General features: G+C 63.3%; 1 protein-coding gene across 1 annotated transcript in view; it reads left to right on the top strand.

The window, feature by feature from the left end:
• The window catches only part of CPSF1 (cleavage and polyadenylation specific factor 1), a 124,350-nt gene that overhangs the window by 68,127 nt on the left and 29,670 nt on the right, over nt 1-26,553 (top strand). The window contains exons 23-27 of the mRNA XM_068999090.1: nt 3,587-3,676; nt 3,795-3,983; nt 7,574-7,726; nt 14,240-14,356; nt 17,434-17,524. Coding sequence (XP_068855191.1) covers nt 3,587-3,676; nt 3,795-3,983; nt 7,574-7,726; nt 14,240-14,356; nt 17,434-17,524 — 640 coding nt within the window. The remainder of the gene's footprint in view (nt 1-3,586; nt 3,677-3,794; nt 3,984-7,573; nt 7,727-14,239; nt 14,357-17,433; nt 17,525-26,553) is intronic.

Genomic DNA, 26,553 nt, shown 5'->3' with positions numbered 1-26,553 from the left:
CCCAGTGGATTTTGGGGTGCCCTGACCCATTTTTGGGGTTCCCAGGTGCACGTGGAACAGGAGCTGCTCCTCTACGAGGGGTTTGGGGTTCCAGGGAGTCCCAGGATGGATTTTGGGGCTTCCTGGTGGATTTTGGGGTTCCCCGGTGGATTTTGGGGTTCCCAGGTGGATTTTGGGGGTTCCCCGGTGGATTTTGGGGTGCCCTGACCCCATTTTTGGGGGTTCCCAGGTGGATTTTGGGGGTGCCCTGACCCATTTTTGGGGGTTCCCAGGTGGATTTTGGGGCTCCCAGGTGGATTTTGGGGGTTCCCAGGTGGATTTTGGGGTTCCCAGGTGGATTTTGGGGGTTCCCAGGCAGATTTTGGGGTGCCCTGACCCCATTTTTGGGGTTCCCAGGTGCACGTGGAGCAGGAGCTGCTCCTCTACGAGGGGTTTGGGGTTCCAGGGAGGCCCAGGTGGATTTTAGGGGTTCCCAGGTGGATTTTGGGGTTCCCCGGTGGATTTGGAGGCTCCCAGGTGGATTTTGGGGGTTCCCCGGTGGATTTTGGGGTGCCCTGACCCATTTTTGGGGGTTCCCAGGTGGAGCAGGAGCTGCTCCTCTACGAGGGGTTTGGATGGGTTTGGGGTTCCCAGGTGGATTTTGGGGCTCCCAGGTGGATTTTGGGGTTCCCCGGTGGATTTTGGGGGTTCCCAGGTGGATTTTGGGGGTTCCCAGGCAGATTTTGGGGTGCCCTGCCCCATTTTCGGGGTTCCCAGGTGCACGTGGAACAGGAGCTGCTCCTCTACGAGGGGTTTGGATGGGTTTGGGGTTCCCCGGTGGATTTTGGGGTGCTGGGCTGGATTTTGGGGGTTCCCAGGCAGATTTTGGGGTGCCCTGACCCCTTTTTGGGGTTCCCAGGTGCACGCGGAGCAGGAGCTGCTCCTCTATGAGGGGTTTGGATGGGTTTGGGGTTCCCAGGTGGATTTTGGGGCTCCCAAGTGGATTTTGGGGTTCCCTGGTGGATTTTGGGGGTTCCCAGGATGGTTTTTGGGGTGCCCTGACCCCATTTTTGGGGTTCCCAGGTGGATTTTGGGGGTTCCCAGGTGGATTTTGGGGTTCCCAGGAGGATTTTGGGGTGCTGGGCTGGATTTTGGGGTGTCCTGACCCCATTTTTGGGGTTCCCAGGATGGATTCAGGGCTCCCAGGTGGATTTTGGGGTGCTGGGCTGGATTTTGGGGTGCCCTGACCCCATTTTTGGGGTTCCTTGGATTTTGGGATGCCCTGACCCGTTTTTGGGGTTCCCACATGGATTTTGGGGGTTCCCCGGTGGATTTTGGGGTGCCCTGACCCCATTTTTGGGGGTTCCCCGGTGGATTTTGGGGTGCCCTGACCCATTTTTGGGGGTTCCCAGGTGGATTTTGGGCGCTCTCAGGTGGATTTTTGGGGCTCCCAGGTGGATTTTGGAGGCTCCCAGGTGGTTTTTTGGGGTTCCCAGGTGGATTTTGGGGGTTCCCAGGATGGATTTTGGGGTGCCCTGACCCAATTTTGGGGGTTCCCAGGTGGATTTTGGGGGTTCCCAGGTGGATTTTGGGGGTTCTCCGATTGATTTTGGGGTGCCCTGCCCCATTTTTGGGGTTCCCAGGTGCACGTGGAGCAGGAGCTGCTCCTCTACGAGGGGTTTGGGGTTCCAGGGAGTCCCTGGATGGATTTTGGGGCTTCCTGGTGGATTTTGGGGTTCCCCGGTGGATTTTGGGGTTCCCACATGGATTTTGGGGGTTCCCCAGTGGATTTTGGGGTGCCCTGACCCATTTTTGGGGGTTCCCAGGTGGATTTTGGGGGTGCCCTGACCCATTTTTGGGGGTTCCCAGGTGGATTTTGGGGTTCCCAGGTGGATTTGGGGGCTCCCAGGTGGATTTTGGGGGTTCCCAGGCAGATTTTGGGGGTGCCCTGACCCATTTTTGGGGGTTCCCAGGTGGATTTTGGGGGTTCCCAGGTGGATTTTGGGGGTTCTCCGATTGATTTTGGGGTGCCCTGCCCCATTTTTGGGGTTCCCAGGTGCACGTGGAGCAGGAGCTGCTCCTCTACGAGGGGTTTGGGGTTCCAGGGAGTCCCTGGATGGATTTTGGGGCTTCCTGGTGGATTTTGGGGTTCCCCGGTGGATTTTGGGGTTCCCACATGGATTTTGGGGGTTCCCCAGTGGATTTTGGGGTGCCCTGACCCATTTTTGGGGGTTCCCAGGTGGATTTTGGGGGTGCCCTGACCCATTTTTGGGGGTTCCCAGGTGGATTTTGGGGTTCCCAGGTGGATTTTGGAGACTCCCAGGTGGATTTTGGGGGTTCCCAGGTGGATTTTGGGGGTTCCTGGTGGTTTTTGGGGCTCCCCGGTGGATTTTGGGGGTTCCCAGGTGGATTTTGGGGGTTCTCCGATTGATTTTGGGGTGCCCTGACCCATTTTTGGGGTTCCCAGGTGCACGTGGAGCAGGAGCTGCTCCTCTACGAGGGGTTTGGATGGGTTTGGGGTTTCCAGGTGGATTTTCTGGGCTCCTGGGTGGATTTGGGGGCTCCCAGGTGGATTTTGGGATTCCCAGGTGGATTTTGGGGGTTCCCAGGCAGATTTTGGGGTGCCCTGACCCCATTTTTGGGGTTCCCAGGTGCACGTGGAGCAGGAGCTGCTCCTCTACGAGGGGTTTGGGGTTCCAGGGAGTCCCAGGATGGATTTTGGGGCTTCCTGGTGGATTTTGGGGTTCCCCGGTGGATTTTGGGGTTCCCAGGTGGATTTTGGGGGTTCCCCGGTGGATTTTGGGGTGCCCTGACCCCATTTTTGGGGGTTCCCAGGTGGATTTTGGGGGTGCCCTGACCCATTTTTGGGGGTTCCCAGGTGGATTTTGGGGCTCCCAGGTGGATTTTGGGGGTTCCCAGGTGGATTTTGGGGGTTCCCAGGCAGATTTTGGGGTGCCCTGACCCCATTTTTGGGGTTCCCAGGTGCACGTGGAGCAGGAGCTGCTCCTCTACGAGGGGTTTGGGGTTCCAGGGAGGCCCAGGTGGATTTTAGGGGTTCCCAGGTGGATTTTGGGGTTCCCCGGTGGATTTGGAGGCTCCCAGGTGGATTTTGGGGGTTCCCCGGTGGATTTTGGGGTGCCCTGACCCATTTTTGGGGGTTCCCAGGTGGAGCAGGAGCTGCTCCTCTACGAGGGGTTTGGATGGGTTTGGGGTTCCCAGGTGGATTTGGGGGCTCCCAGGTGGATTTTGGGGTTCCCCGGTGGATTTTGGGGGTTCCCTGGTGGATTTTGGGGGTTCCCAGGCAGATTTTGGGGTGCCCTGACCCATTTTTGGGGTTCCCAGGTGCACGTGGAGCAGGAGCTGCTCCTCTACGAGGGGTTTGGATGGATTTGGGGCTCCCCGGTGGATTTTGGGGGTTCCCAGGTGGATTTTGGGGCTCCCAGGTGGATTTGGGGGTTCCCCGGTGGATTTTGGGGGTTCCCAGGTGGATTTTGGGGCTCCCAGGTGGATTTTGGGGTTCCCCGGTGGATTTTGGGGGTTCCCTGGTGGATTTTGGGGGTTCCCAGGCAGATTTTGGGGTGCCCTGCCCCATTTTTGGGGTTCCCAGGTGCACGTGGAGCAGGAGCTGCTCCTCTACGAGGCCTTCGCCCACGACTCCCAGCTGGGCCAGAGCAACCTCAAGGTCCGGTTCCGCAAGGTGAGGAGGGCTCCGGGTGGGGGGTCCCGCACCCCCAAACCCCATTTTTGGGGACCCCCCCCCCCCCCATTTTTGGGGACCCCCCTCACCCCCCTTGGCCGTGCCCGTGTCCCCCCAGGTGCCCCACGGCATCAATTTCCGCGAGAAGAAGCCGAAGCCGTCGCGGAAGAAGCCGGAGGGGCCGGGGGGGGGAGCCCCGGGAGGGACCCCCGGGGGCGCCGCGGGTGGGACCCCCGAGGAGCCGGGGGGGCCCCGGGGCCGCGTCGCCCGGTTCCGGCCCTTCCAGGACATCTACGGCTACTCCGGGGTGAGGGGGCACCCCAAAACTGGGCAGGGGGGACCCCGAGTCTGGGGGGAAGGGGGGCCCCGAGTCTGGGGGGAGGGGGACCCCGAATCTGGGGGAGGGGACCCCGAATCTGGGGGGAAGGGGGACCCTAAATCTGGGCAGGGGGGACCCTGAATCTGGGGGGAGGGGACCCCTGAATCTGGGCAGGGAGGGGGGACCCCAAATCTGGGGGGAGGGGACCCCAAAACTGGGCAGGGGGGACCCCGAGTCTGGGGGGAAGGGGGACCTCAAATCTGGGGGGAGGGGACCCCAAAACTGGGCAGGGGGGACCCCGAATCTGGGGGGAAGGGGGGCTCCGAGTCTGGAGGGAGGAGGGGGCACCCCAAATCTGGGCAGGGGGGACCCCGAGTCTGGGGGGAGAGGGGACCCCGAATCTGGGGGAAGGGGGGACCCCAAATCTGGGCAGGGGGGACCCCGAGTCTGGGGGGAGGGGACCCCGAATCTGGGGGAAGGGGGGACCCCAAATCTGGGCAGGGGGGACCCCGAATCTGGGGGGAGGGGACCCTAAATCTGGGGGGAAGGGGGGGACCCCGAGTCTGGGGGGAGGGGGGACCCCAAAACTGGGAGGAGGGGACCCCAAAACTGGGCAGGGGGGACCCCGAGTCTGGGGGCAGGGGGACCCCAAATCTGGGCAGGGGGGACCCCAAATCTGGGGGGAGGGGACCCTAAATCTGGGGGGATGGGGGGACCCCAAATCTGGGCAGGAGGGACCCCGAATCTGGGGGGAGGGGACCCCAAATCTGGGCAGGGGGGACCCCGAATCTGGGGGGAAGGGGGACCCTAAATCTGGGCTGGGGGGACCCTGAATCTGGGGGGAGGGGACCCCTGAATCTGGGCAGGGAGGGGGGACCCTAAATCTGGGGGGAGGGGGGACCCCGAGTCTGGGGGGAGGGTGACCCCAAATCTGTGGGGAGGGGACCCCAAATCTGGGCAGGGGGGACCCCGAATCTGGGGGGAGGGGGGACCCCGAGTCTGGGAGGAGGGAACCCCTGAATCTGGGCAGGGAGGGGGGACCCCAAATCTGGGGGATCTGGGGGGAGGGGGACCCCAAATCTGGGCAGGGGGGACCCTAAATCTGGGGGGAGGGGGACCTTGAATCTGTGTGGAAGGGGGGACCCCAAATCTGGGCAGGAGGGGACCCCAAATCTGGGGGGAGGGGACCCCAAATCTGGGGGGAGGGGGACCGCGAGTCTGTGGGGAGGGGACCCTGAATCTGTGGGGAAGGGGGGACCCCAAAACTGGGCAGGGGGGAACCCCAAATCTGGGGGGAGGGGGGCTCCGAGTCTGGGGGGAGGGGGGACCTCAAATCTGTGGTGGGACCCCAAAGCTGGGCAGGGAGGACCCTAAATCTGGGGGGAGGGGACCCTGAATCTGGGGGGCAGGGGGGACCTCAAATCTGGGGGGAAGGGGGGACCCCGAGTCTGGGGGGAGGGGGGCTCTGAGTCTGGAGGGAGGAGGGGGCACCCCAAATCTGGGCAGGGGGGGACCCCGAGTCTGGGGGGAGGGGGACCCTGAGTCTGGGCAGGAGAGAGGGGGGACCTCAAATATGTGGTGGGACCCCAAAGCTGGGCAGGGAGGACCCTAAATCTGGGGGGAGGGGGACCCTGAATCTGGCCAAGGGGGACCCCAAATCTGGGCAGGAGGGACCCCGAATCTGGGGGGAGGGGGGACCCCGAATCTGGGCAGGGGGGACCCCAAATCTGGGCAGGGGGGGGACCCTGAATCTGGGCAGGGAGGGGGACCCTAAATCTGGGGGGAGGGACCCCAAACCTGGGCAGGGGGGGACCCCGAGTCTGGACAGAGGGGGACCCCAAATACGTGGGGAGGGGGACCCCAAATCTGTGGGGGGGGAGCTCTGGCACTGGGGGGGCACTAGGGGAGGAGGGGGTGCCCCAATTTGGGGTGGGGGGGAGCTGGGGGTGCCCCAATTTGGGGGAGGGGGGCACTAGGGGAGGAGGGGGTGCCCCAATTTGGGGGGGGGGAGCACTGGGGGACACCCCAAGTCCAGGGGGGGTCCTGGGGGGTCTTGAATTGTTGCCCATCCCCCCCTTCTCCCCAATTCCTGAGGGTCCCCAGGTGTCCCCAGGTGTCCTCACCTGTCCCAGGTGTTCACCTGCGGCCCCTCCCCGCACTGGGTGCTGCTCATGGGGTCTCTGGGTGCCCCATTCCCGGGGGTCTCTGGGTGCCCCTGTCCCCATTCCCAGGGGTCTCTGGGTGCCCCTCACCTGTCCCTCACCTGTCCCAGGTGTTCACCTGCGGCCCCTCCCCGCACTGGGTGCTGCTCATGGGGTCTCTGGGTGCCCCTGTCCCCGTTCCTGGGTGCCCCTCACCTGTCCCTTACCTGTCCCCACGCCTGGGTGCCCCTGTCCCCATTCTTGGGTGCCCCTCACCTGTCCCTCACCTGTGCCAGGTGTTCACCTGCGGCCCCTCCCCGCACTGGGTGCTGCTGACGGGGTCTCTGGGTGTCCCTGTCCTGGGGGTCTCTGGGTGCCCCTGTCCTGGGTGCCCCCAGGTGCCCCTCACCTGTCCCTCACCTGTCCCTCACCTGTGCCAGGTGTTCACCTGCGGCCCCTCCCCGCACTGGGTGCTGCTCACCGGTCGGGGGGCCCTGGGTGCCCCATTCCCGGGGGGCGCTGGGTGCCCCATTCCCGGGGGTCTCTGGGTGCCCCTGTCCCCAGTCCTGGGTGCCCCCAGGTGCCCCTCACCTGTCCCTCACCTGTGCCAGGTGTTCATCTGCGGCCCCTCCCCGCACTGGGTGCTGCTGACGGGGTCTCTGGGTGCCCCTGTCCCCATTCCCGGGGGTCTCTGGGTGCCCCTGTCCTAGGGGTCTCTGGGTGCCCCATTCCGGGGGTCTCTGGGTGCCCCATTCCCGGGGTCTCTGGGTGCCCCTGTCCTGGGTGCCCCTCACCTGTCCCTCACCTGTGCCAGGTGTTCATCTGTGACCCCTCCCCGCACTGGGTGCTGCTGACGGGCCGGGGGGCGCTGGGTGCCCCTGTCCTGGGGGTCTGTGGGTGCCCCATTCCCGGGGGTCTCTGGGTGCCCCAGTCCTGGGTGCCCCCAGGTGCCCCTCACCTGTCCCTCACCTGTGCCAGGTGTTCATCTGTGACCCCTCCCCGCACTGGGTGCTGCTGACGGGGTCTGTGGGTGCCCCATTCTGGGGGTCTCTGGGTGCCCCATTCCCGGGGATCTCTGGGTGCCCCATTCCTGGGTGCCCCTCACCTGTCCCTCACCTGTGCCAGGTGTTCATCTGTGACCCCTCCCCGCACTGGGTGCTGCTGACGGGGTCTGTGGGTGCCCCATTCTGGGGGTCTCTGGGTGCCCCATTCCCGGGGATCTCTGGGTGCCCCATTCTTGGGTGCCCCTCACCTGTCCCTCACCTGTGCCAGGTGTTCATCTGTGACCCCTCCCCGCACTGGGTGCTGCTGACGGGCCGGGGGGCGCTGGGTGCCCCTGTCCTGGGGGTCTGTGGGTGCCCCATTCCCAGGGATCTCTGGGTGCCCCTGTCCTGGGTGCCCCTCACCCGTCCCTCACCTGTGCCTCACCTGTGCCAGGTGTTCATCTGCGGCCCCTCCCCGCACTGGGTGCTGCTGACGGGCCGGGGGGCGCTGCGGCTGCACCCGATGGGCATCGACGGCCCCGTGGAGTCCTTCGCACCCTTCCACAACGTCAACTGCCCCAAGGGCTTCCTGTACTTCAACCGCCAGGTAGGCACACCTGGGCACACCTGGGGGCACCTGGGCACAGCTGGGCACACCTGGGGGGCACCTGGGCACACCTGGGGGCACCTGGGCACAGCTGGGGGGCACCTGGGCACACCTGGGGGCACCTGGGGGCACCTGAACTGCCCCAAGGGCTTCCTGTACTTCAACCGCCAGGTGGGCACACCTGGGGCACACCTGGGGGGGCACCTGGGCACAGCTGGGCACACCTGGGGGGCACCTGGGCACAGCTGGGCACACCTGGGCACATCTGAACTCCCCCAAGGGCTTCCTGTACTTCAACCGCCGGGTGGGCACACCTGGGCACACCTGGGGGGCACCTGGGCACAGCTGGGCACACCTGGGGGGCACCTGGGCACACCTGGGGGCACCTGGGGGCACCTGAACTGCCCCAAGGGCTTCCTGTACTTCAACCGCCAGGTGAGCGCACCTGGGCACACCTGGGGGGCACCTGGGGGGCACCTGGGCACACCTGGGGGGCACCTGGGCACACCTGGGGGCACCTGGGGGCACCTGAACTGCCCCAAGGGCTTCCTGTACTTCAACCGCCAGGTGGGCACACCTGGGCACACCTGGGGGGCACCTGGGGTGCACCTGGGCACAGCTGGGCACACCTGGGGGGGCACCTGGGCACACCTGAACTGCCCCAAGGGCTTCCTGTTCTTCAACTGCCAGGTGAGAGCACCTGGGCACACCTGGGCACACCTGGGGGCACCTGGGCACACCTGGGAGGGCCCTGACCCATTTTTGGGGTCCTTGACCCATTTTTGGGATGATTTTGGGGGTCCCTGACCCACTTTTGGGGTCATTTTGGGACATTTTGGGGTGTTTCGGGCAGAGCTGAGGCTCAGGGGGTTTTTGGGGGTCCCTGACCCATTTTGGGGTAATTTTGGGACATTTTGGGGGTTTTTTGGGGTGTTTCGGGCAGAGCTGAGGCTCAGGGGATTTTTGGGGGTCCCTGACTCATTTTTGGGGTGATTTTGGGCTGTTTTGGGGTCAGGGAGAGCTGAGGATCAGCGTGCTGCTCCCATACCTGTCCTACAACGATCCTGACCCATTTTGGGGTGATTTTGGGGTGATTTTGGGCTGTTTTGGGGTCAGGGAGAGCTGAGGATCAGCGTGCTGCCCCCATACCTGTCCTACAACGATCCTGACCCATTTTGGGGTAATTTTGGGACATTTTGGGCTGTCCCTGGGTGAGCTGAGTCTCAGGGGGCTTTTGGGGGGGTCCCTGACTCATTTTTGGGGTGATTTTGGGCTGTTTTGGGGTCAGGGAGAGCTGAGGATCAGCGTGCTGCCCCCATACCTGTCCTACAACGATCCTGACCCATTTTGGGGTCATTTTGGGGTAATTTTGGGCTGTTTTGGGGTCAGGGGGAGCTGAGGATCAGCGTGCTGCCCCCATACCTGTCCTACAACGATCCTGACCCATTTTGGGGTCATTTTGGGGTAATTTGGGGCTGTTTTGGGGTCAGGGAGAGCTGAGGATCAGCGTGCTGCCCCCATACCTGTCCTACAACGAGCCTGACCCATTTTGGGGTAATTTTGGGGTAATTTTGGGCTGTTTTGGGGTCAGGGAGAGCTGAGGATCAGCGTGCTGCCCCCATACCTGTCCTACAACGATCCTGACTCATTTTTGGGGTGATTTTGGGGTGATTTGGGGCTGTTTTGGGGTCAGGGAGAGCTGAGGATCAGCGTGCTGCCCCCATACCTGTCCTGCAACGATCCTGACCCATTTTGGGGTCATTTTGGGGGATTTTGGGGTAATTTTTGGGGACATTTTGGGGGATTTCAGAGTGAACTGAGTCTCAGGGAGTTGTTGGGGGTCCCTGACCCATTTTGGGGTCATTTTGGGCTGTTTAGGGATAATTTTGGGACATTTTGCTGTGTTTTGGGGTAATTTTGGGGGATTTGGGGGGAATTTTGGGACATTTGGGGGGAATTTTTGGATGTTTCACGAGGCGCTGATCCTCAGGGGATTTTGGGGGGGTCCCTGACCCATTTTGGGGTAATTTTGGGGGTTTTTTGGGGTGTTTCGGGCAGAGCTGAGGCTCAGGGGGTTTTTGGGAGTCCCTGACTCATTTTTGGGGTAATTTTGGGCTGTTTTGGGGTCAGGGGGAGCTGAGGATCAGCGTGCTGCCCCCATACCTGTCCTACAACGATCCTGACCCATTTTGGGGTGATTTTGGGCTGTTTTGGGGTCAGGGAGAGCTGAGGATCAGCGTGCTGCCCCCATACCTGTCCTACAATGATCCTGACCCATTTTGGGGTGATTTTGGGGTGATTTTGGGCTGTTTTGGGGTCAGGGAGAGCTGAGGATCAGCGTGCTGCCCCCATACCTGTCCTACAACGATCCTGACCCATTTTGGGGTCATTTTGGGGTAATTTTGGGCTGTTTTGGGGTCAGGGGGAGCTGAGGATCAGCGTGCTGCCCCCATACCTGTCCTACAACGATCCTGACCCATTTTGGGGTCATTTTGGGGTAATTTGGGGCTGTTTTGGGGTCAGGGAGAGCTGAGGATCAGCGTGCTGCCCCCATACCTGTCCTACAACGAGCCTGACCCATTTTGGGGTCATTTTGGGGTAATTTTGGGCTGTTTTGGGGTCAGGGAGAGCTGAGGATCAGCGTGCTGCCCCCATACCTGTCCTACAACGATCCTGACTCATTTTTGGGGTGATTTTGGGGTGATTTGGGGCTGTTTTGGGGTCAGGGAGAGCTGAGGATCAGCGTGCTGCCCCCATACCTGTCCTGCAACGATCCTGACCCATTTTGGGGTCATTTTGGGGGATTTTGGGGTAATTTTTGGGGACATTTTGGGGGATTTCAGAGTGAACTGAGTCTCAGGGAGTTGTTGGGGGTCCCTGACCCATTTTGGGGTCATTTTGGGCTGTTTAGGGATAATTTTGGGACATTTTGCTGTGTTTTGGGGTAATTTTGGGGGATTTGGGGGGAATTTTGGGACATTTGGGGGGAATTTTTGGATGTTTCACGAGGCGCTGATCCTCAGGGGATTTTGGGGGGGTCCCTGACCCATTTTGGGGTAATTTTGGGGGTTTTTTGGGGTGTTTCGGGCAGAGCTGAGGCTCAGGGGGTTTTTGGGAGTCCCTGACTCATTTTTGGGGTAATTTTGGGCTGTTTTGGGGTCAGGGGGAGCTGAGGATCAGCGTGCTGCCCCCATACCTGTCCTACAACGATCCTGACCCATTTTGGGGTGATTTTGGGCTGTTTTGGGGTCAGGGAGAGCTGAGGATCAGCGTGCTGCCCCCATACCTGTCCTACAATGATCCTGACCCATTTTGGGGTGATTTTGGGGTGATTTTGGGCTGTTTTGGGGTCAGGGAGAGCTGAGGATCAGCGTGCTGCCCCCATACCTGTCCTACAACGATCCTGACCCATTTTGGGGTGATTTTGGGGTAATTTGGGGCTGTTTTGGGGTCAGGGAGAGCTGAGGATCAGCGTGCTGCCCCCATACCTGTCCTACAACGAGCCTGACTCATTTTTGGGGTGATTTTGGGGTGATTTGGGGCTGTTTTGGGGTCAGGGAGAGCTGAGGATCAGCGTGCTGCCCCCATACCTGTCCTACAACGAGCCTGACCCATTTTGGGGTGATTTTGGGCTGTTTTGGGGTCAGGGAGAGCTGAGGATCAGCGTGCTGCCCCCATACCTGTCCTACAACGATCCTGACCCATTTTGGGGTGATTTTGGGGTAATTTGGGGCTGTTTTGGGGTCAGGGAGAGCTGAGGATCAGCGTGCTGCCCCCATACCTGTCCTACAACGATCCTGACCCATTTTGGGGTCATTTTGGGGTAATTTGGGGCTGTTTTGGGGTCAGGGAGAGCTGAGGATCAGCGTGCTGCCCCCATACCTGTCCTACAACGATCCTGACCCATTTTGGGGTCATTTTGGGGTAATTTTGGGCTGTTTTGGGGTCAGGGAGAGCTGAGGATCAGCATGCTGCCCCCATACCTGTCCTGCAACGATCCTGACCCATTTTGGGGTCATTTTGGGGGATTTTGGGGTAATTTTTGGGGACATTTTGGGGGATTTCAGAGTGAACTGAGTCTCAGGGAGTTGTTGGGGGTCCCTGACCCATTTTGGGGTCATTTTGGGCTGTTTAGGGATAATTTTGGGACATTTTGCTGTGTTTTGGGGTAATTTTGGGGGATTTGGGGGGAATTTTGGGACATTTGGGGGGAATTTTTGGATGTTTCACGAGGCGCTGATCCTCAGGGGATTTTGGGGGGGTCCCTGACCCATTTTGGGGTAATTTTGGGACATTTTGGGGGTTTTTTGGGGTGTTTCGGGCAGAGCTGAGGCTCAGGGGGTTTTTGGGAGTCCCTGACTCATTTTTGGGGTAATTTTGGGCTGTTTTGGGGTCAGGGAGAGCTGAGGATCAGCGTGCTGCCCCCATACCTGTCCTACAACGAGCCTGACTCATTTTTGGGGTGATTTTGGGGTGATTTGGGGCTGTTTTGGGGTCAGGGAGAGCTGAGGATCAGCGTGCTGCCCCCATACCTGTCCTACAACGATGCTGACCCATTTTGGGGTAATTTTGGGACATTTTGGGCTGTCCCTGGGTGAGCTGAGTCTCAGGCGGCTTTTGGGGGGGTCCCTGACTCATTTCTGGGGTAATTTGGGGCTGTTTTGGGGTCAGGGAGAGCTGAGGATCAGCGTGCTGCCCCCATACCTGTCCTACAATGATCCTGACTCATTTTTGGGGTGATTTTGGGCTGTTTTGGGGTCAGGGAGAGCTGAGGATCAGCGTGCTGCCCCCATACCTGTCCTACAACGATCCTGACCCATTTTGGGGTGATTTTGGGGTAATTTGGGGCTGTTTTGGGGTCAGGGAGAGCTGAGGATCAGCGTGCTGCCCCCATACCTGTCCTACAACGATCCTGACCCATTTTGGGGTCATTTTGGGGTAATTTTGGGCTGTTTTGGGGTCAGGGAGAGCTGAGGATCAGCGTGCTGCCCCCATACCTGTCCTACAACGATCCTGACCCATTTTGGGGTCATTTTGGGGGATTTTGGGGTAATTTTTGGGGACATTTTGGGGGATTTCAGAGTGAACTGAGTCTCAGGGAGTTGTTGGGGGTCCCTGACCCATTTTGGGGTCATTTTGGGCTGTTTAGGGATAATTTTGGGACATTTTGCTGTGTTTTGGGGTAATTTTGGGGGATTTGGGGGGAATTTTGGGACATTTGGGGGGAATTTTTGGATGTTTCACGAGGCGCTGATCCTCAGGGGATTTTGGGGGGGTCCCTGACCCATTTTGGGGTAATTTTGGGACATTTTGGGGGTTTTTTGGGGTGTTTCGGGCAGAGCTGAGGCTCAGGGGGTTTTTGGGAGTCCCTGACTCATTTTTGGGGTAATTTTGGGCTGTTTTGGGGTCAGGGAGAGCTGAGGATCAGCGTGCTGCCCCCATACCTGTCCTACAACGATCCTGACCCATTTTGGGGTAATTTTGGGGTGATTTTGGGCTGTTTTGGGGTCAGGGAGAGCTGAGGATCAGCGTGCTGCCCCCATACCTGTCCTACAACGATGCTGACCCATTTTGGGGTAATTTTGGGACATTTTGGGCTGTCCCTGGGTGAGCTGAGTCTCAGGCGGCTTTTGGGGGGGTCCCTGACTCATTTCTGGGGTAATTTGGGGCTGTTTTGGGGTCAGGGAGAGCTGAGGATCAGCGTGCTGCTCCCATACCTGTCCTACAACGATCCTGACTCATTTTTGGGGTAATTTGGGGCTGTTTTGGGATCAGGGAGAGCTGAGGATCAGCGTGCTGCCCCCATACCTGTCCTACAACGATGCTGACCCATTTTGGGGTGATTTTGGGCTGTTTTGGGGTCAGGGAGAGCTGAGGATCAGCGTGCTGCCCCCATACCTGTCCTACAACGAGCCTGACTCATTTTTGGGGTGATTTGGGGCTGTTTTGGGGTCAGGGAGAGCTGAGGATCAGCGTGCTGCCCCCATACCTGTCCTACAACGAGCCTGACTCATTTTTGGGGTGATTTGGGGCTGTTTTGGGGTCAGGGAGAGCTGAGGATCAGCGTGCTGCCCCCATACCTGTCCTACAACGAGCCTGACTCATTTTTGGGGTGATTTGGGGCTGTTTTGGGGTCAGGGAGAGCTGAGGATCAGCGTGCTGCCCCCATACCTGTCCTACAACGAGCCTGACTCATTTTTGGGGTGATTTTGGGCTGTTTTGGGGTCAGGGAGAGCTGAGGATCAGCGTGCTGCCCCCATACCTGTCCTACAACGAGCCTGACTCATTTTTGGGGTGATTTGGGGCTGTTTTGGGGTCAGGGAGAGCTGAGGATCAGCGTGCTGCCCCCATACCTGTCCTACAACGATCCTGACCCATTTTTGGGGTGATTTTGGGGTGATTTGGGGCTGTTTTGGGGTCAGGGAGAGCTGAGGATCAGCGTGCTGCCCCCATACCTGTCCTACAACGAGCCTGACTCATTTTTGGGGTGATTTTGGGCTGTTTTGGGGTCAGGGAGAGCTGAGGATCAGCGTGCTGCCCGCCTACCTGTCGTACGACGCGCCCTGGCCGGTGCGGAAGATCCCCCTGCGCTGCACCGCCCACTACGTGGCCTACCACGTGGAGTCCAAGGTGGGCACTCCTGGGGGCACCTGGGCACACCTGGGACACACCTGGGGCACACCTGGGGCACACCTGGGGCACACCTGGGCACACCTGGGGGACACCTGGGCACACCTGGGGCACACCTGGGCACACCCAGAACCTACCTGGGCACACCTGGGAACACCTCCCTCTTCTCCTTTTCCTCCTTCCTCTTCCTCCTTTCTCCTTCTCCTCTTCCTCTCCTCCTTCCTCCTCCTCCTCCCCCTTTCCTCCTCCCCGTCCTGTTTTTCCTCCTTTTCTTCCGATTTTCTTTTTCCTTCCTCCTTCCTTCTCCTCTTCTTCCTTCTCCTTTTTTCCTCCTCCTCCTCTTCTTCCTCTGCTCCTTTTTCCTTTTCCTCCTTCTCTTCCTTTTCCCTTTTCCCACCTTTTTTCTCCCTTGCTTTTCCCTTCTCCTTCCCCCCTCGCTTCCTCCTCCTCCTCTTCCTCCTTCCTCCTCCTCCTCTTCCTCCTTCCTCCTTCCTCCTCCTCTTCCTCCTTTCAATTCTTCCTCCTTCCTTCCTCTTCCTTTTTGTTTTCCTCCTCCTTCTCCTCTTCCTTCTCCGTTTCCTCCTCTTCCTCCTCTTCCTCCTCTTCCTCCTCTTCCTCCTCTTCCTCCTCCCTTTTGTTTCTCTCCTTCCTCTTCTCCTTTTCCTCCTTCCTCTTCCTCCTTCCTCCTCCCCCTCCCCCTCCTGTTTTTCCTCCTTTTCTCCTGATTTTCTTTTTTTTCCTCCTCCTTCCTCTTCTTCCTCCTCTTCTTCCTTCTCCTTTTTTCCTCCTCCTCCTCCTCCTTTTCTTCCTCTGCTCCTTCCTCCTCCTCCTTTCAATTCTTCCTCCTTCCTTCTTCCTTTTTCTTCTCCTTCTCTTCCTCCTTTTCCTTTTCTGTTTCCTCCTCTTCCTCCTTTTCTTCCTCCTCACTCTCCTCCCTTTTGTTTCTCTTCTTCCTCCTTCTCCTTTTCCTCCTTCTTCCTCCTCCTTTCTCCTTCTCTTCTTCCTCTCCTTCCTCCTCCTCCCCCTTTCCCCCTCCCCCTCCTGTTTTTCCTCCTTCTGATTTTGTTTTTCCTTCCTCCTCTTTCCTCCTCTTCCTCCTTCCTCCTCTTTTTCCTTTTCTTCCTCTGCTCCTTCCTCCTCCTCTTCCTTCTTCCTCCTCTTCTTCCTTCTCCTTTTTTCCTGCTCCTCCTCCTCTTCTTCCTCTTCTTCCTCTGCTCCTTTTTCCTTTTCCTCCTTCTCTTCCTTTTCCCTTTTTCCACCTTTTTTCTCCCTTGCTTTTCCCTTCTCCTTCCCCCCTCGCTTCCTCCTCCTCCTCTTCCTCCTTCCTCCTTCCTCCTCCTCTTCCTCCTTTCAATTCTTCCTCCTTCCTTCCTCTTCCTTTTTGTTTTCCTCCTCCTTCTCCTCTTCCTTCTCCGTTTCCTCCTCTTCCTCCTCTTCCTCCTCTTCCTCCTCCCTTTTGTTTCTCTTCTTCCTCTTCTCCTTTTCCTCCTTCCTCCTTCTCCTTCCTCCTCCCCCTCCCCCTCCCCCTCCTGTTTTTCCTCCTTTTCTCCTGATTTTCTCTTCTTTTCCTCCTTTCTCTTCTTCCTCCTCTTTCTCCTTCCTCCTCTTCTTCCTTCTCCTTTCTTCCTCCTCCTCTTCTTCCTCTGCTCCTTCCTCCTCCTCCTTTCAATTCTTCCTCCTTCCTTCCTTTTCATTTTTGTTTTCCTCCTCTTCCTTCTCTTCCTTCTCTCTTTCCTCCTCTTCCTCCTTCCTCCTCTTCCTCCTCCCTTTTGTTTCTCTTCTTCCTCTTCTCCTCTTTCTCCTTCTCCTCTTCCTCCTCTTTCTCCTTCTCCTCTTCCTCTCTCCTTCCTCCTCCTCCTCCCCCTTTCCTCCTCCCCCTCCTGTTTTTCCTCCTTTTCTTCCGATTTTCTTTTTCCTTCCTCCTCTTTCTTCCTCTTCCTCCTTCCTCCTCTTTCCTTTCTCCTCTTCTTTCTTCTCCTTTTTTCCTCCCTCTCTTCCTCTTCCTTGCTCTTCTTCTGCTCCTCTTTCTTCCTCCTTCATCATTTTCCCTTTTCTTTGTCTTCCCTTTCTTTTTTCCTTTTTTTTTGACTTTTTCTTACTTTTTCCCCCTCTTTTCTCCCTTCACTTCCTCTTTCTCCTTCTTCTTCCTCCTTTCCATTCTTCCTCTTCCTCCTCTTTCCTCCTCCTCTTCCTCACTGGGTGGGATCTGGGGAGGGGGCTCCAAGGGGGTCCCAGGGGATGTTGGGGGAGGGGCAGATCCGGTGGGGGGGGGGGGGGGTCCCAGGGTCTGGGGGGGGGGGGCGTGGGGGGGTCTCAGGGGTTATTTGGGGAGTCCTGGGGGGGGTCCTGGGGAGGTCCCAGGGGATGTTGGGGGGTCCTGGGGGGGGTCCCAGGGGATATTGGGGGGTCCTGGGGGGGTCCCAGGGGATGTTGGGGGGTCCTGGGGGTTCCCAGGGGATGTTGGGGGTCCTGGGGGATGTTGGGGGTCCTGGGGGGGTCCTGGGGGGGTCCTGGGGGGGGGGGTCCCAGGGGATATTGGGGTCCCTGGGGGGGTCCCAGGGGATGTTGGGGGTCCTTGGGGGGTCCTGGGGGGGTCCCAGGGGATATTGGGGGTCCTGGGGGGTCCTGGGGGGGTCCCAGGGGATATTGGGGGTCCTGGGGGGGTCCTGGGGGTCCCAGGGGATGTTGGGGGGTCCTGGGGGGGTCCCAGGGGATGTTGGGGTGTCCTGGGGGGGGTTCTGGGGATGTTGGGGTTCCCAGGGGATGTTGGGGGTCCTGGGAGGTTCCCAGTGGATGTTGGGGTTCCTGGGGGGTTCCCAGGGGATGTTGGGGTGTCCTGGGGATGTTGGGGTTCCCAGTGGATGTTGGGGTCCCTGGGGGGTTCCCAGGGGATGTTGGGGTGTCCTGGGAGGTTCCCAGTGGATGTTGGGGTCCCTGGGGGGTTCCCAGGGGATGTTGGGGTGTCCTGGGGGGGGTCCTGGGGATGTTGGGGTTCCCAGGGGATGTTGGGGTGTCCTGGGGGGGTCTCTGTGCTGTCCCCCCCCCCCCCCAATCCCGTGTGCGCCCCTCCCCCCCAGGTGTACGCGGTGGCCACGAGCTCCCCCCACCCCTGCACGCGCATCCCCCGCATGACGGGCGAGGAGAAGGAGTTCGAGAGCATCGAGCGCGGTGAGGGGGGCACGGGCACCCCGGGGGCACCCCCAAATGTGCACCCCAAATCCCTCTGTGCACCCCAAATCCTTCTGTGAACCCCCAAATCCCTCTGTGAACCCCCAAATCCCTCTGTGTACCCCAAATCCCTCTGTGTACCCCGGGGGCACCCCCAAATGTGTACCCCAAATCCTTCTGTGCACCCCGGGGGCACCCCCAAATGTGTACCCCAAATCCCTCTGTGAACCCCAGGGGCACCCCCAAATCTGCACCCCAAATCCTTCTGTGCACCCCGGGGGCACCCCCAAATGTGCACCCCAAATCCCTCTGTGAACCCCAAATCCCTCTGTGAACCCCCAAATCCCTCTGTGCACCCCGGGGGCACCCCCAAATCTGCACCCCAAATCCCTCTGTGAACCCCAAATCCCTCTGTGAACCCCAAATCCCTCTGTGTCCCCCCAAATTCCTCTGTGAACCCCGGGGGCACCCCCAAATCTGCACCCCAAATCCCTCTGTGCACCCCGGGGGCACCCCCAAATCTGCACCCCAAATCCCTCTGTGCACCCCAAATCCCTCTGTGAACCCCCAAATCCCTCTGTGTACCCCAAATCCCTCTGTGAACCCCCAAATCCCTCTGTGCACCCCGGGGGCACCCCCAAATGTGTACCCCAAATCCTTCTGTGAACCCCAAATCCCTCTGTGCACCCCAAATCCCTCTGTGAACCCCGGGGACACCCCCAAATCTGCACCCCAAATCCCTCTGTGCACCCCGGGGGCACCCCCAAATGTGTACCCCAAATCCTTCTGTGAACCCCAAATCCCTCTGTGAACCCCAAATCCCTCTGTGAACCCCCAAATCCTTCTGTGCACCCCGGGGGCACCCCCAAATGTGTACCCCAAATCCCTCTGTGAACCCCAAATCCCTCTGTGAACCCCGGGGACACCCCCAAATGTGTACCCCAAATCCCTCTGTGAACCCCCAGACCCCTCTGTGAACCCCCAAATCCCTCTGTGACCCCCAAATCCCTCTGTGAACCCCCAAATGTGTACCCCAAATCCCTCTGTGCACCCCAAATCCCTCTGTGAACCCCGGGGACACCCCCAAATGTGTACCCCAAATCCCTCTGTGAACCCCAAATCCCTCTGTGCACCCCCAGACCCCTCTGTGAACCCCCAAATCCCTCTGTGAACCCCCAGACCCCTCTGTGAACCCCCAAATCCCTCTGTGTACCCCAAATCCCTCTGTGAACCCCAAATCCCTCTGTGTACCCCCAGACCCCTCTGTGAACCCCCAAATCCCTCTGTGTACCCCCAGACCCCTCTGTGAACCCCCAAATCCCTCTGTGTACCCCCGGGACACCCCCAAATGTGAACCCCAAATCCCTCTGTGAACCCCGGGGACACCCCCAAATGTGAACCCCAAATCCCTCTGTGAACCCCAAATCCCTCTGTGCACCCCCAGACCCCTCTGTGAACCCCGGACACCCCCAAATCCCTCTGTGCACCCCCAAATCCCTCTGTGAACCCCCAAATCCCTCTGTGAACCCCCAGACCCCTCTGTGAACCCCGGGGACACCCCCAAATCCCTCTGTGTACCCCGGACACCCCCAAATCCCTCTGTGTACCCCCAGACCCCTCTGTGAACCCCAAATCCCTCTGTGCCCCCCCAAATCCCTCTGTGTACCCCCAAATCCTTCTGTGAACCCCAAATCCCTCTGTGAACCCCGGGGACACCCCCAATGTGTACCCCAAATCCCTCTGTGCACCCCCGGACACCCCCAAATCTGCACCCCAAATCCCTCTGTGCACCCCGGGGGCACCCCCAAATGTGTACCCCAAATCCCTCTGTGCACCCCGGGGGCACCCCCAAATCCCTCTGTGCCCCCCCAAATCCCTCTGTGCCCCCCCAAATCCTCTGTGTACCCTCACACCCCTCTGTGTACCCCCAAATCCCTCTGTGTACCCCCAAATCCCTCTGTGAACCCCGGACACCCCCAGACCCCTCTGTGTACCCCCAAATCCCTCTGTGGACCCCCAGATCCCTCTGTGGACCCCGGAGACACCCCCAGACCCCTCTGTGTACCCCCGGACACCCCCAAATCCCTCTGTGTACCCCGGGGACCCCCCCAAATGTGTACCCCCAAATCCCTCTGTGAACCCCCAGATCCCTCTGTACCCCGGGGACACCCCCAAATGTGTACCCCCAAATCCCTCTGTGTACCCCTAGATCCCTCTGTGTAACCCTGGACACCCCCAAATCCCTCTGTGTACCCCCAAATCCCTCTGTGCCCCCCCAAATCCCTCTGTGTACCCCCAAATCCCTCTGTGTCCCCCAGATCCCTCTGTGAACCCCCAAATCCCTTTGTGTAACCCAGGACACCCCCAGATCCCCTGGGACACCCCCGGGACACCCCCAGACCCTTCTGCGTACCCCCAAATCCCTCTGTGTACCCCGGGGACACCCCCAGACCCCCCAGGACACCCCCAGACCCCTCTGTGTCCCTTGGGACACCCCCAGACCCCTCTGTGTACCCCCAAATCCCTCATGTCCCCCCAAATCTCTTTGTGTACCCCGGGACACCCCCAGACCCCTCTGTGCCCCCCAGGTCCCCCCAAATCCCTCTGTGTCCCTTGGGACACCCCCAGACCCCTCTGTGCCCCCCAGGACACCCCCAGACCTCTCTGTGTCCCCCCAAATCCCTCTGTGTCCCTTGGGACACCCCCCCCCCCAAATCCTTCTGTATCCCCCCCCCAGCTTCTCCCGTGTCCCCCTCCCCCCCAAACTTCTGTGTCCCCCCCCCCAGGTGTGTCCCCCCCAATCCCAGTGCCCCCCCCCATTCCCAGTGCCCCCAGTCCCTGACCCCTCCAATCCCAGTATCCCCCAGTCCCCGCGTCCCCCCCCCCCCCACCCTGGTACCCCCCCCCCCCATCCCCGTGTCCCCCCCCTCACCCACTGTCCCCACCCCCATTCCCAGTGCCCCCAGTCCCTGTCCCCTCCAATCCCAGTATCCCCCAGTCCCCATGTCACCCCCCATCCCCGTGTCCCCCCCATTCCCGGTGCCCCCCTGACCCATTGCCCCCCCCGTGTCCCCCCCCCCCATTCCCAGTGCCCCCAGTCCCTGTCCCCTCCAATCCCAGTATCCCCCAGTCCCCATGTCACCCCCCATTCCCAGGTGTCCCCCCCCCATTCCCAGTGCCCCCCCCATTCCCAGGTGCCCCCCCCCCATTCCCAGTGACCCCCCCATTCCCAGGTGCCCTCCCCCCATTCCCAGTGACCCCCCCATTCCCAGGTGCCCCCCCCCATTCCCAGTGCCCCCCCCATTCCCAGTGACCCCCCCATTCCCAGGTGCCCCCCCCCATTCCCAGTGCCCCCCCCATTCCCAGTGACCCCCCCATTCCCAGGTGCCCCCCGTGTCCCTCCCCCATTCCCGGTGCCCCCCCTGACCCACTGCCCCCCCTGTGTCCCCCCCATTCCCAGCTGCCCCCCCATTCCTGGTGCCCCCCCCGACCTGCTGCCCCCCCCGTGTCCCCCCCCATTCCCGGTGCCCCCCAATTCCCGCTGCCCCCCTCGTGTGCCCCCCCGACCCACTGCCCCCCCCTCCGTGTCCCCCCCATTCCTGGTGCCCCCCTGACCCGCTGCCCCCCTGTGCCCCCCCCCAACCCGCTGCCCCCCCATTCCCAGGTGCCCCCCGTGTCCCCCCCCATTCCCGGTGCCCCCCTGACCCTCTGCCCCCACCCCATGTCCCCCCACTCCCAGGTGCCCCCCCCATCCCCGGTGCCTCCCCATTCCTGGTGCCCCCCGCATCCCCCCCCCTCATTCCCGGTGCCCCCCCTGACCCACTGCCCCCCCCCCGTGCCCTTCCCTGACCCGCTGCCCCCCATGTGCACCCCATTCCCATGCCCTCCCCCCATCCCCGTGTCCCCCCGACCCCCGCTGCCCCCCATGTTCCCCCCATGTCCCCCCCCCCATCCTGGTGCCCCCCCAACCCGCTGCCCCCCACCCATGTGCACCCCCTGACCTGCTGCCCCCCCTGTGCCCCCCCCCCTTCCCGGTGTCCCCCCATTCCCAGTGCCCCCCCTGACCCACTGCCCCCCCCGGTGTCCCACCCCCCCCCATGTCCCTCCCTTGTCTTGGTGCCCCCCCCATGTCCCCCCCCATTCCTGCTGCCCCCCATGACCCACTGCCCCCCCGTGTGCCCCCCTGACCCGCTGCCCCCCCCCATCCCCATGTCCCCCCCCCCCCATGTCACCCCATTCCCAGTGCCCCCATTCCCGTGTCCCCCCCCATTCCCGGTGCCCCCCTGACCCTCTGCCCCCCCCATGTGCCCCCCATTCCCAGGTGCCCCCCATCCCCGGTGCCCCCCCATTCCTGGTGCCCCCCCGTGTCCCCCCCCATTCCCAGGTGCCCCCCCATTCCCAGGTGCCCCCCCATCCCCGGTGCCCCCCCATTCCAGGTGCCCCCCCGTGTCCCCCCCCATTCCCAGGTGCCCCCCCATCCCCGGTGCCCCCCCATTCCAGGTGCCCCCCCGTGTCCCCCCCCATTCCCAGGTGCCCCCCTGACCCACTGCCCCCCCATGATCCCCCCCATTCCCGTGATCCCCCCCTTGTCCTGGTGCCCCCCCCCATGTCCCCCCCCATTCCTGCTGCCCCCCTGACCCGCTGCCCACCCCCCCCCTCGTGTCCCCCATTCCTGGTGTCACCCCCCATTCCCGTGTCCCCCCCCCATTCCTGGTGTGCCCCCCTGACCCTCTGCCCCCCCGTGTCCCCCCCATTCCCGGTGCCCCCCCCGACCCACTGCCCCCCCCGTGCCCCCCCCGACCCGCTGCCCCCCCATGTGCCCCCCATTCCCAGGTCCTCCCCCCATCCCCGTGTCCCCCCGACCCCCGCTGCCCCCCATGTGCCCCCCATGTCCCCCCCCCATCCTGGTGCCCCCCAAACCCGCTGCCCCCCACCCATGTGCACCCCCTGACCTGCTGCCCCCCCTGTGTCCCCCCCATTCCCAGGTGCCCCCCAATTCCCGCTGCCCCCCCCCGTGCCCCCCCCCCATTCCTGGTGCCCCCCTGACCCACTGCCCCCCTGTGCCCCCCCCAACCCGCTGCCCCCCCCCATTCCCAGGTGCCCCCCGTGTCCCCCCCCTCATTCCCGGTGTCCCCCCATTCCCAGGTGCCCCCCCATTCCCAGTGCCCCCCCTGACCCACTGCCCCCCCCGGTGTCCCACCCCCCCCCATGTCCCCCCCTTGTCTTGGTGCCCCCCCCATGTCCCCCCCCATTCCTGCTGCCCCCCTGACCCACAGCCCACCCCCCCCCCATGTCACCCCATTCCTGGTGCCCCCCATTCCCGTGTCCCCCCCCCCATTCCCGCTGCCCCCCATGACCCACTGCCCCCCCGTGTGCCCCCCTGACCCGCTGCCCCCCCCATCCCCATGTCCCCCCCCCCCATGTCACCCCATTCCCGGTGCCCCCCATTCCCGTGTCCCCCCCCATTCCCGGTGCCCCCCTGACCCTCTGCCCCCCCCATGTGCCCCCCCATTCCCAGGTGCCCCCCCATCCCCGGTGCCCCCCCATTCCAGGTGCCCCCCTGTGTCCCCCCCCATTCCCAGGTGCCCCCCTGACCCTCTGCCCCCCCGGTGTCTGCCCATTCCCAGGTGCCCCCCCCATCCCCGGTGCCTCCCCATTCCTGGTGCCCCCCGTGTCGTCCCCCCCATTCCCGGTGCCCCCCCCGACCCGCTGCCCCCCCATGTGCCCCCCATTCCCGTGTCCCCCCCCCATCCCCGTGTCCCCCCAACCCCCGCTGCCCCCCATGTGCCCCCCATGTCCCCCCCCCCATCCTGGTGCCCCCCCCATTCCCGCTGCCCCCCCCCCATTCCCATGTCCGTCCCCCCCCCATGTCACCCCATTCCCGGTGCCCCCCATTCCCGGTGTCCCCCCCATTCCCGGTGTCCCCCCCATTCCCAGGTGCCCCCCCATTCCCAGTGCCCCCCCTGACCCTCTGCCCCCCCGGTGTCCCCCCCATTCCCATGTCCCCCCCTTGTCTTGGTGCCCCCCCCCATGTCCCCCCCCATTCCTGCTGCCCCCCTGACCCACTGCCCACCCCCCCCCATGTCACCCCATTCCTGGTGCCCCCCATTCCCGTGTCCCCCCCCCCATTCCCGCTGCCCCCCATGACCCACTGCCCCCCCGTGTGCCCCCCTGACCCGCTGCCCCCCCCCATCCCCATGTCCCCCCCCCCCCCATGTCACCCCATTCCCGGTGCCCCCATTCCCGTGTCCCCCCCCATTCCCGGTGCCCCCCTGACCCTCTGCCCCCCCCCATGTGCCCCCCCATTCCCAGGTGCCCCCCCATCCCCGGTGCCCCCCCATTCCAGGTGCCCCCCCGTGTCCCCCCCCATTCCCAGGTGCCCCCCTGACCCACTGCCCCCCCGGTGTCCCCCCCATTCCCGTGATCCCCCCCTTGTCCTGGTGCCCCCCCCATGTCCCCCCCCATTCCTGCTGCCCCCCTGACCCGCTGCCCACCCCCCCCCCCTCGTGTCCCCCCATTCCTGGTGTCACCCCCCATTCCCGTGTCCCCCCCCCATTCCTGGTGTGCCCCCCTGACCCGCTGATCCCCCCGTGTCCCCCCCATTCCCGGTGCCCCCCCCGACCCGCTGCCCCCCCATGTGCCCCCCATTCCCGTGTCCCCCCCCATCCCCGTGTCCCCCCAACCCCCGCTGCCCCCCATGTGCCCCCCATGTCCCCCCCCCATCCTGGTGCCCCCCCCATTCCCGCTGCCCCCCCCCCATTCCCATGTCCGTCCCCCCCCCATGTCACCCCATTCCCGGTGCCCCCCATTCCCGGTGTCCCCCCCATTCCCGGTGTCCCCCCCATTCCCAGGTGCCCCCCCATTCCCAGTGCCCCCCCCTGGCCCGGTGCCCCCCCAGTGTCCCCCCCATTCCCATGATCCCCCCTTGTCTTGGTGCCCCCCCCCCATGTCCCCCCCCATTCCTGCTGCCCCCCTGACCCACTGCCCACCCCCCCCCCATGTCCCCCCATTCCCGGTGCCCCCCTGACCCTCTGCCCCCCCGTGTCCCCCCCATTCCCGGTGCCTCCCCCCCGACCCACTGCCCCCCCCCGTGTCCCCCCTGACCCGCTGCCCCTCCATGTGCCCCCCATTCCCATGTCCCCCCCCCCCCATCCTGGTGCCCCCCCAACCCGCTGCCCCCCACCCATGTGCACCCCCTGACCTGCTGCCCCCCCTGTGTCCCCCCCCATTCCCGCTGCCCCCCCCCATTCCCATGTCCGTCCCCCCCCCCATGTCACCCCATTCCCGGTGCCCCCCATTCCCAGGTGCCCCCCCATTCCCAGTGCCCCCCCTGACCCTCTGCCCCCCCGGTGTCCCCCCCATTCCCATGTCCCCCCCTTGTCTTGGTGCCCCCCCCATGTCCCCCCCCATTCCTGCTGCCCCCCTGACCCGCTGCCCACCCCCCCCCCATGTCACCCCATTCCTGGTGCCCCCCATTCCCGTGTCCCCCCCCCCATTCCCGCTGCCCCCCATGACCCACTGCCCCCCCGTGTGCCCCCCTGACCCGCTGCCCCCCCCCATCCCCATGTCCCCCCCCCCCCCATGTCACCCCATTCCCGGTGCCCCCCATTCCCGTGTCCCCCCCCATTCCCGGTGCCCCCCTGACCCTCTGCCTCCCCATGTGCCCCCCCATTCCCAGGTGCCCCCCCATCCCCGGTGCCCCCCCATTCCTGGTGCCCCCCCGTGTCCCCCCCCATTCCCAGGTGCCCCCCTGACCCTCTGCCCCCCCGGTGTCCCCCCCATTCCCATGTCCCCCCCTTGTCTTGGTGCCCCCCCATGTCCCCCCCATTCCTGCTGCCCCCCGACCTGCTGCCCACCCCCCCCCGTGTCCCCCCATTCCCGGTGCCCCCCATTCCTGGTTCCCCCCCCCGTCCTGGTGCCCTCCTGACCCTCTGCCCCCCCCCCCGTGTCCCCCCCATTCCCGTGTCCCCCCCCATCTCAGTGCCCCCCCATTCCTGGTGTGCCCCCCCCATTCCTGGTGCCCCCCTGACCCACTGCCCCCCCGTGTCCCCCCCATTCCTGGTGTCCCCCCCACCCAACCCACAGCCCCCCCCGTCCTGGTGCCCCCCCATGTTCCCACATCCCCGGTGCCCCCCCTATCCAGGTCCCCCCCCGTGTCCCCCCCCCATTCCCGGTGCCCCCCTGACCCTGTGCCCCCCCGTGTGCCCCCCTGACCCTGTGCCCCCCATGTGCCCCCCCGACCCTGTGCCCCCCGTGTGCCCCCCCGACCCGCTGCCCCCCCCATGTGCCCCCCTGACCCTGTGCCCCCGTGTGCCCCCCTGACCCTGTGCCCCCCCGTGTGCCCCCCCGACCCTGTGCCCCCGTGTGCCCCCCTGACCCTGTGCCCTCTTGACCCACTGCCCCCCTGTATGCCCCCCGACCCTGTGCCCCCCTGTGCCCCCCGACCCTGTGCCCCCCCTGTGCCCCCCGTGTGCCCCCCGTGTGCCCCCCTGACCCTGTGCCCCCCATGTGCCCCCCCGTGTGCCCCCCGACCCTGTGCCCCCGTGTGCCCCCCCGTGTGCCCCCCATGTGCCCCCTGACCCTGTGCCCCCCATGTGCCCCCCCGTGTGCCCCCCGACCCTGTGCCCCCGTGTGCCCCCCCGTGTGCCCCCCATGTGCCCCCTGACCCTGTGCCCCCCATGTGCCCCCCTGTGTGCCCCCCTGACCCTGTGCCCCCCGTGTGCCCCCCTGACCGTGTGCCCCCCCTGACCCTGTGCCCCCCCCGTGTGCCCCCCTGACCCTGTGCCCCCCATGTGCCCCCCCGTGTGCCCCCCGACCCTGTGCCCCCGTGTGCCCCCCCGTGTGCCCCCCATGTGCCCCCTGACCCTGTGCCCCCCATGTGCCCCCCCGTGTGCCCCCCTGACCCTGTGCCCCCCCGTGTGCCCCCCTGACCCTGTGCCCCCCCTGACCCTGTGCCTCCCTGTGCCCCCAGACGAGTGCTACGTGCCCCCTGTGTGCCCCCCGTGTGCCCCCCTGACCCTGTGCCCCCC

This window comes from Aphelocoma coerulescens, unplaced genomic scaffold, assembly GCF_041296385.1.
Source record: "Aphelocoma coerulescens isolate FSJ_1873_10779 unplaced genomic scaffold, UR_Acoe_1.0 HiC_scaffold_221, whole genome shotgun sequence".
NCBI lineage: Eukaryota > Metazoa > Chordata > Aves > Passeriformes > Corvidae > Aphelocoma > Aphelocoma coerulescens.
The sequence above is the reverse complement of the archived record's forward strand: the minus strand, read 5'-3'. Positions and strand labels throughout refer to the sequence as shown.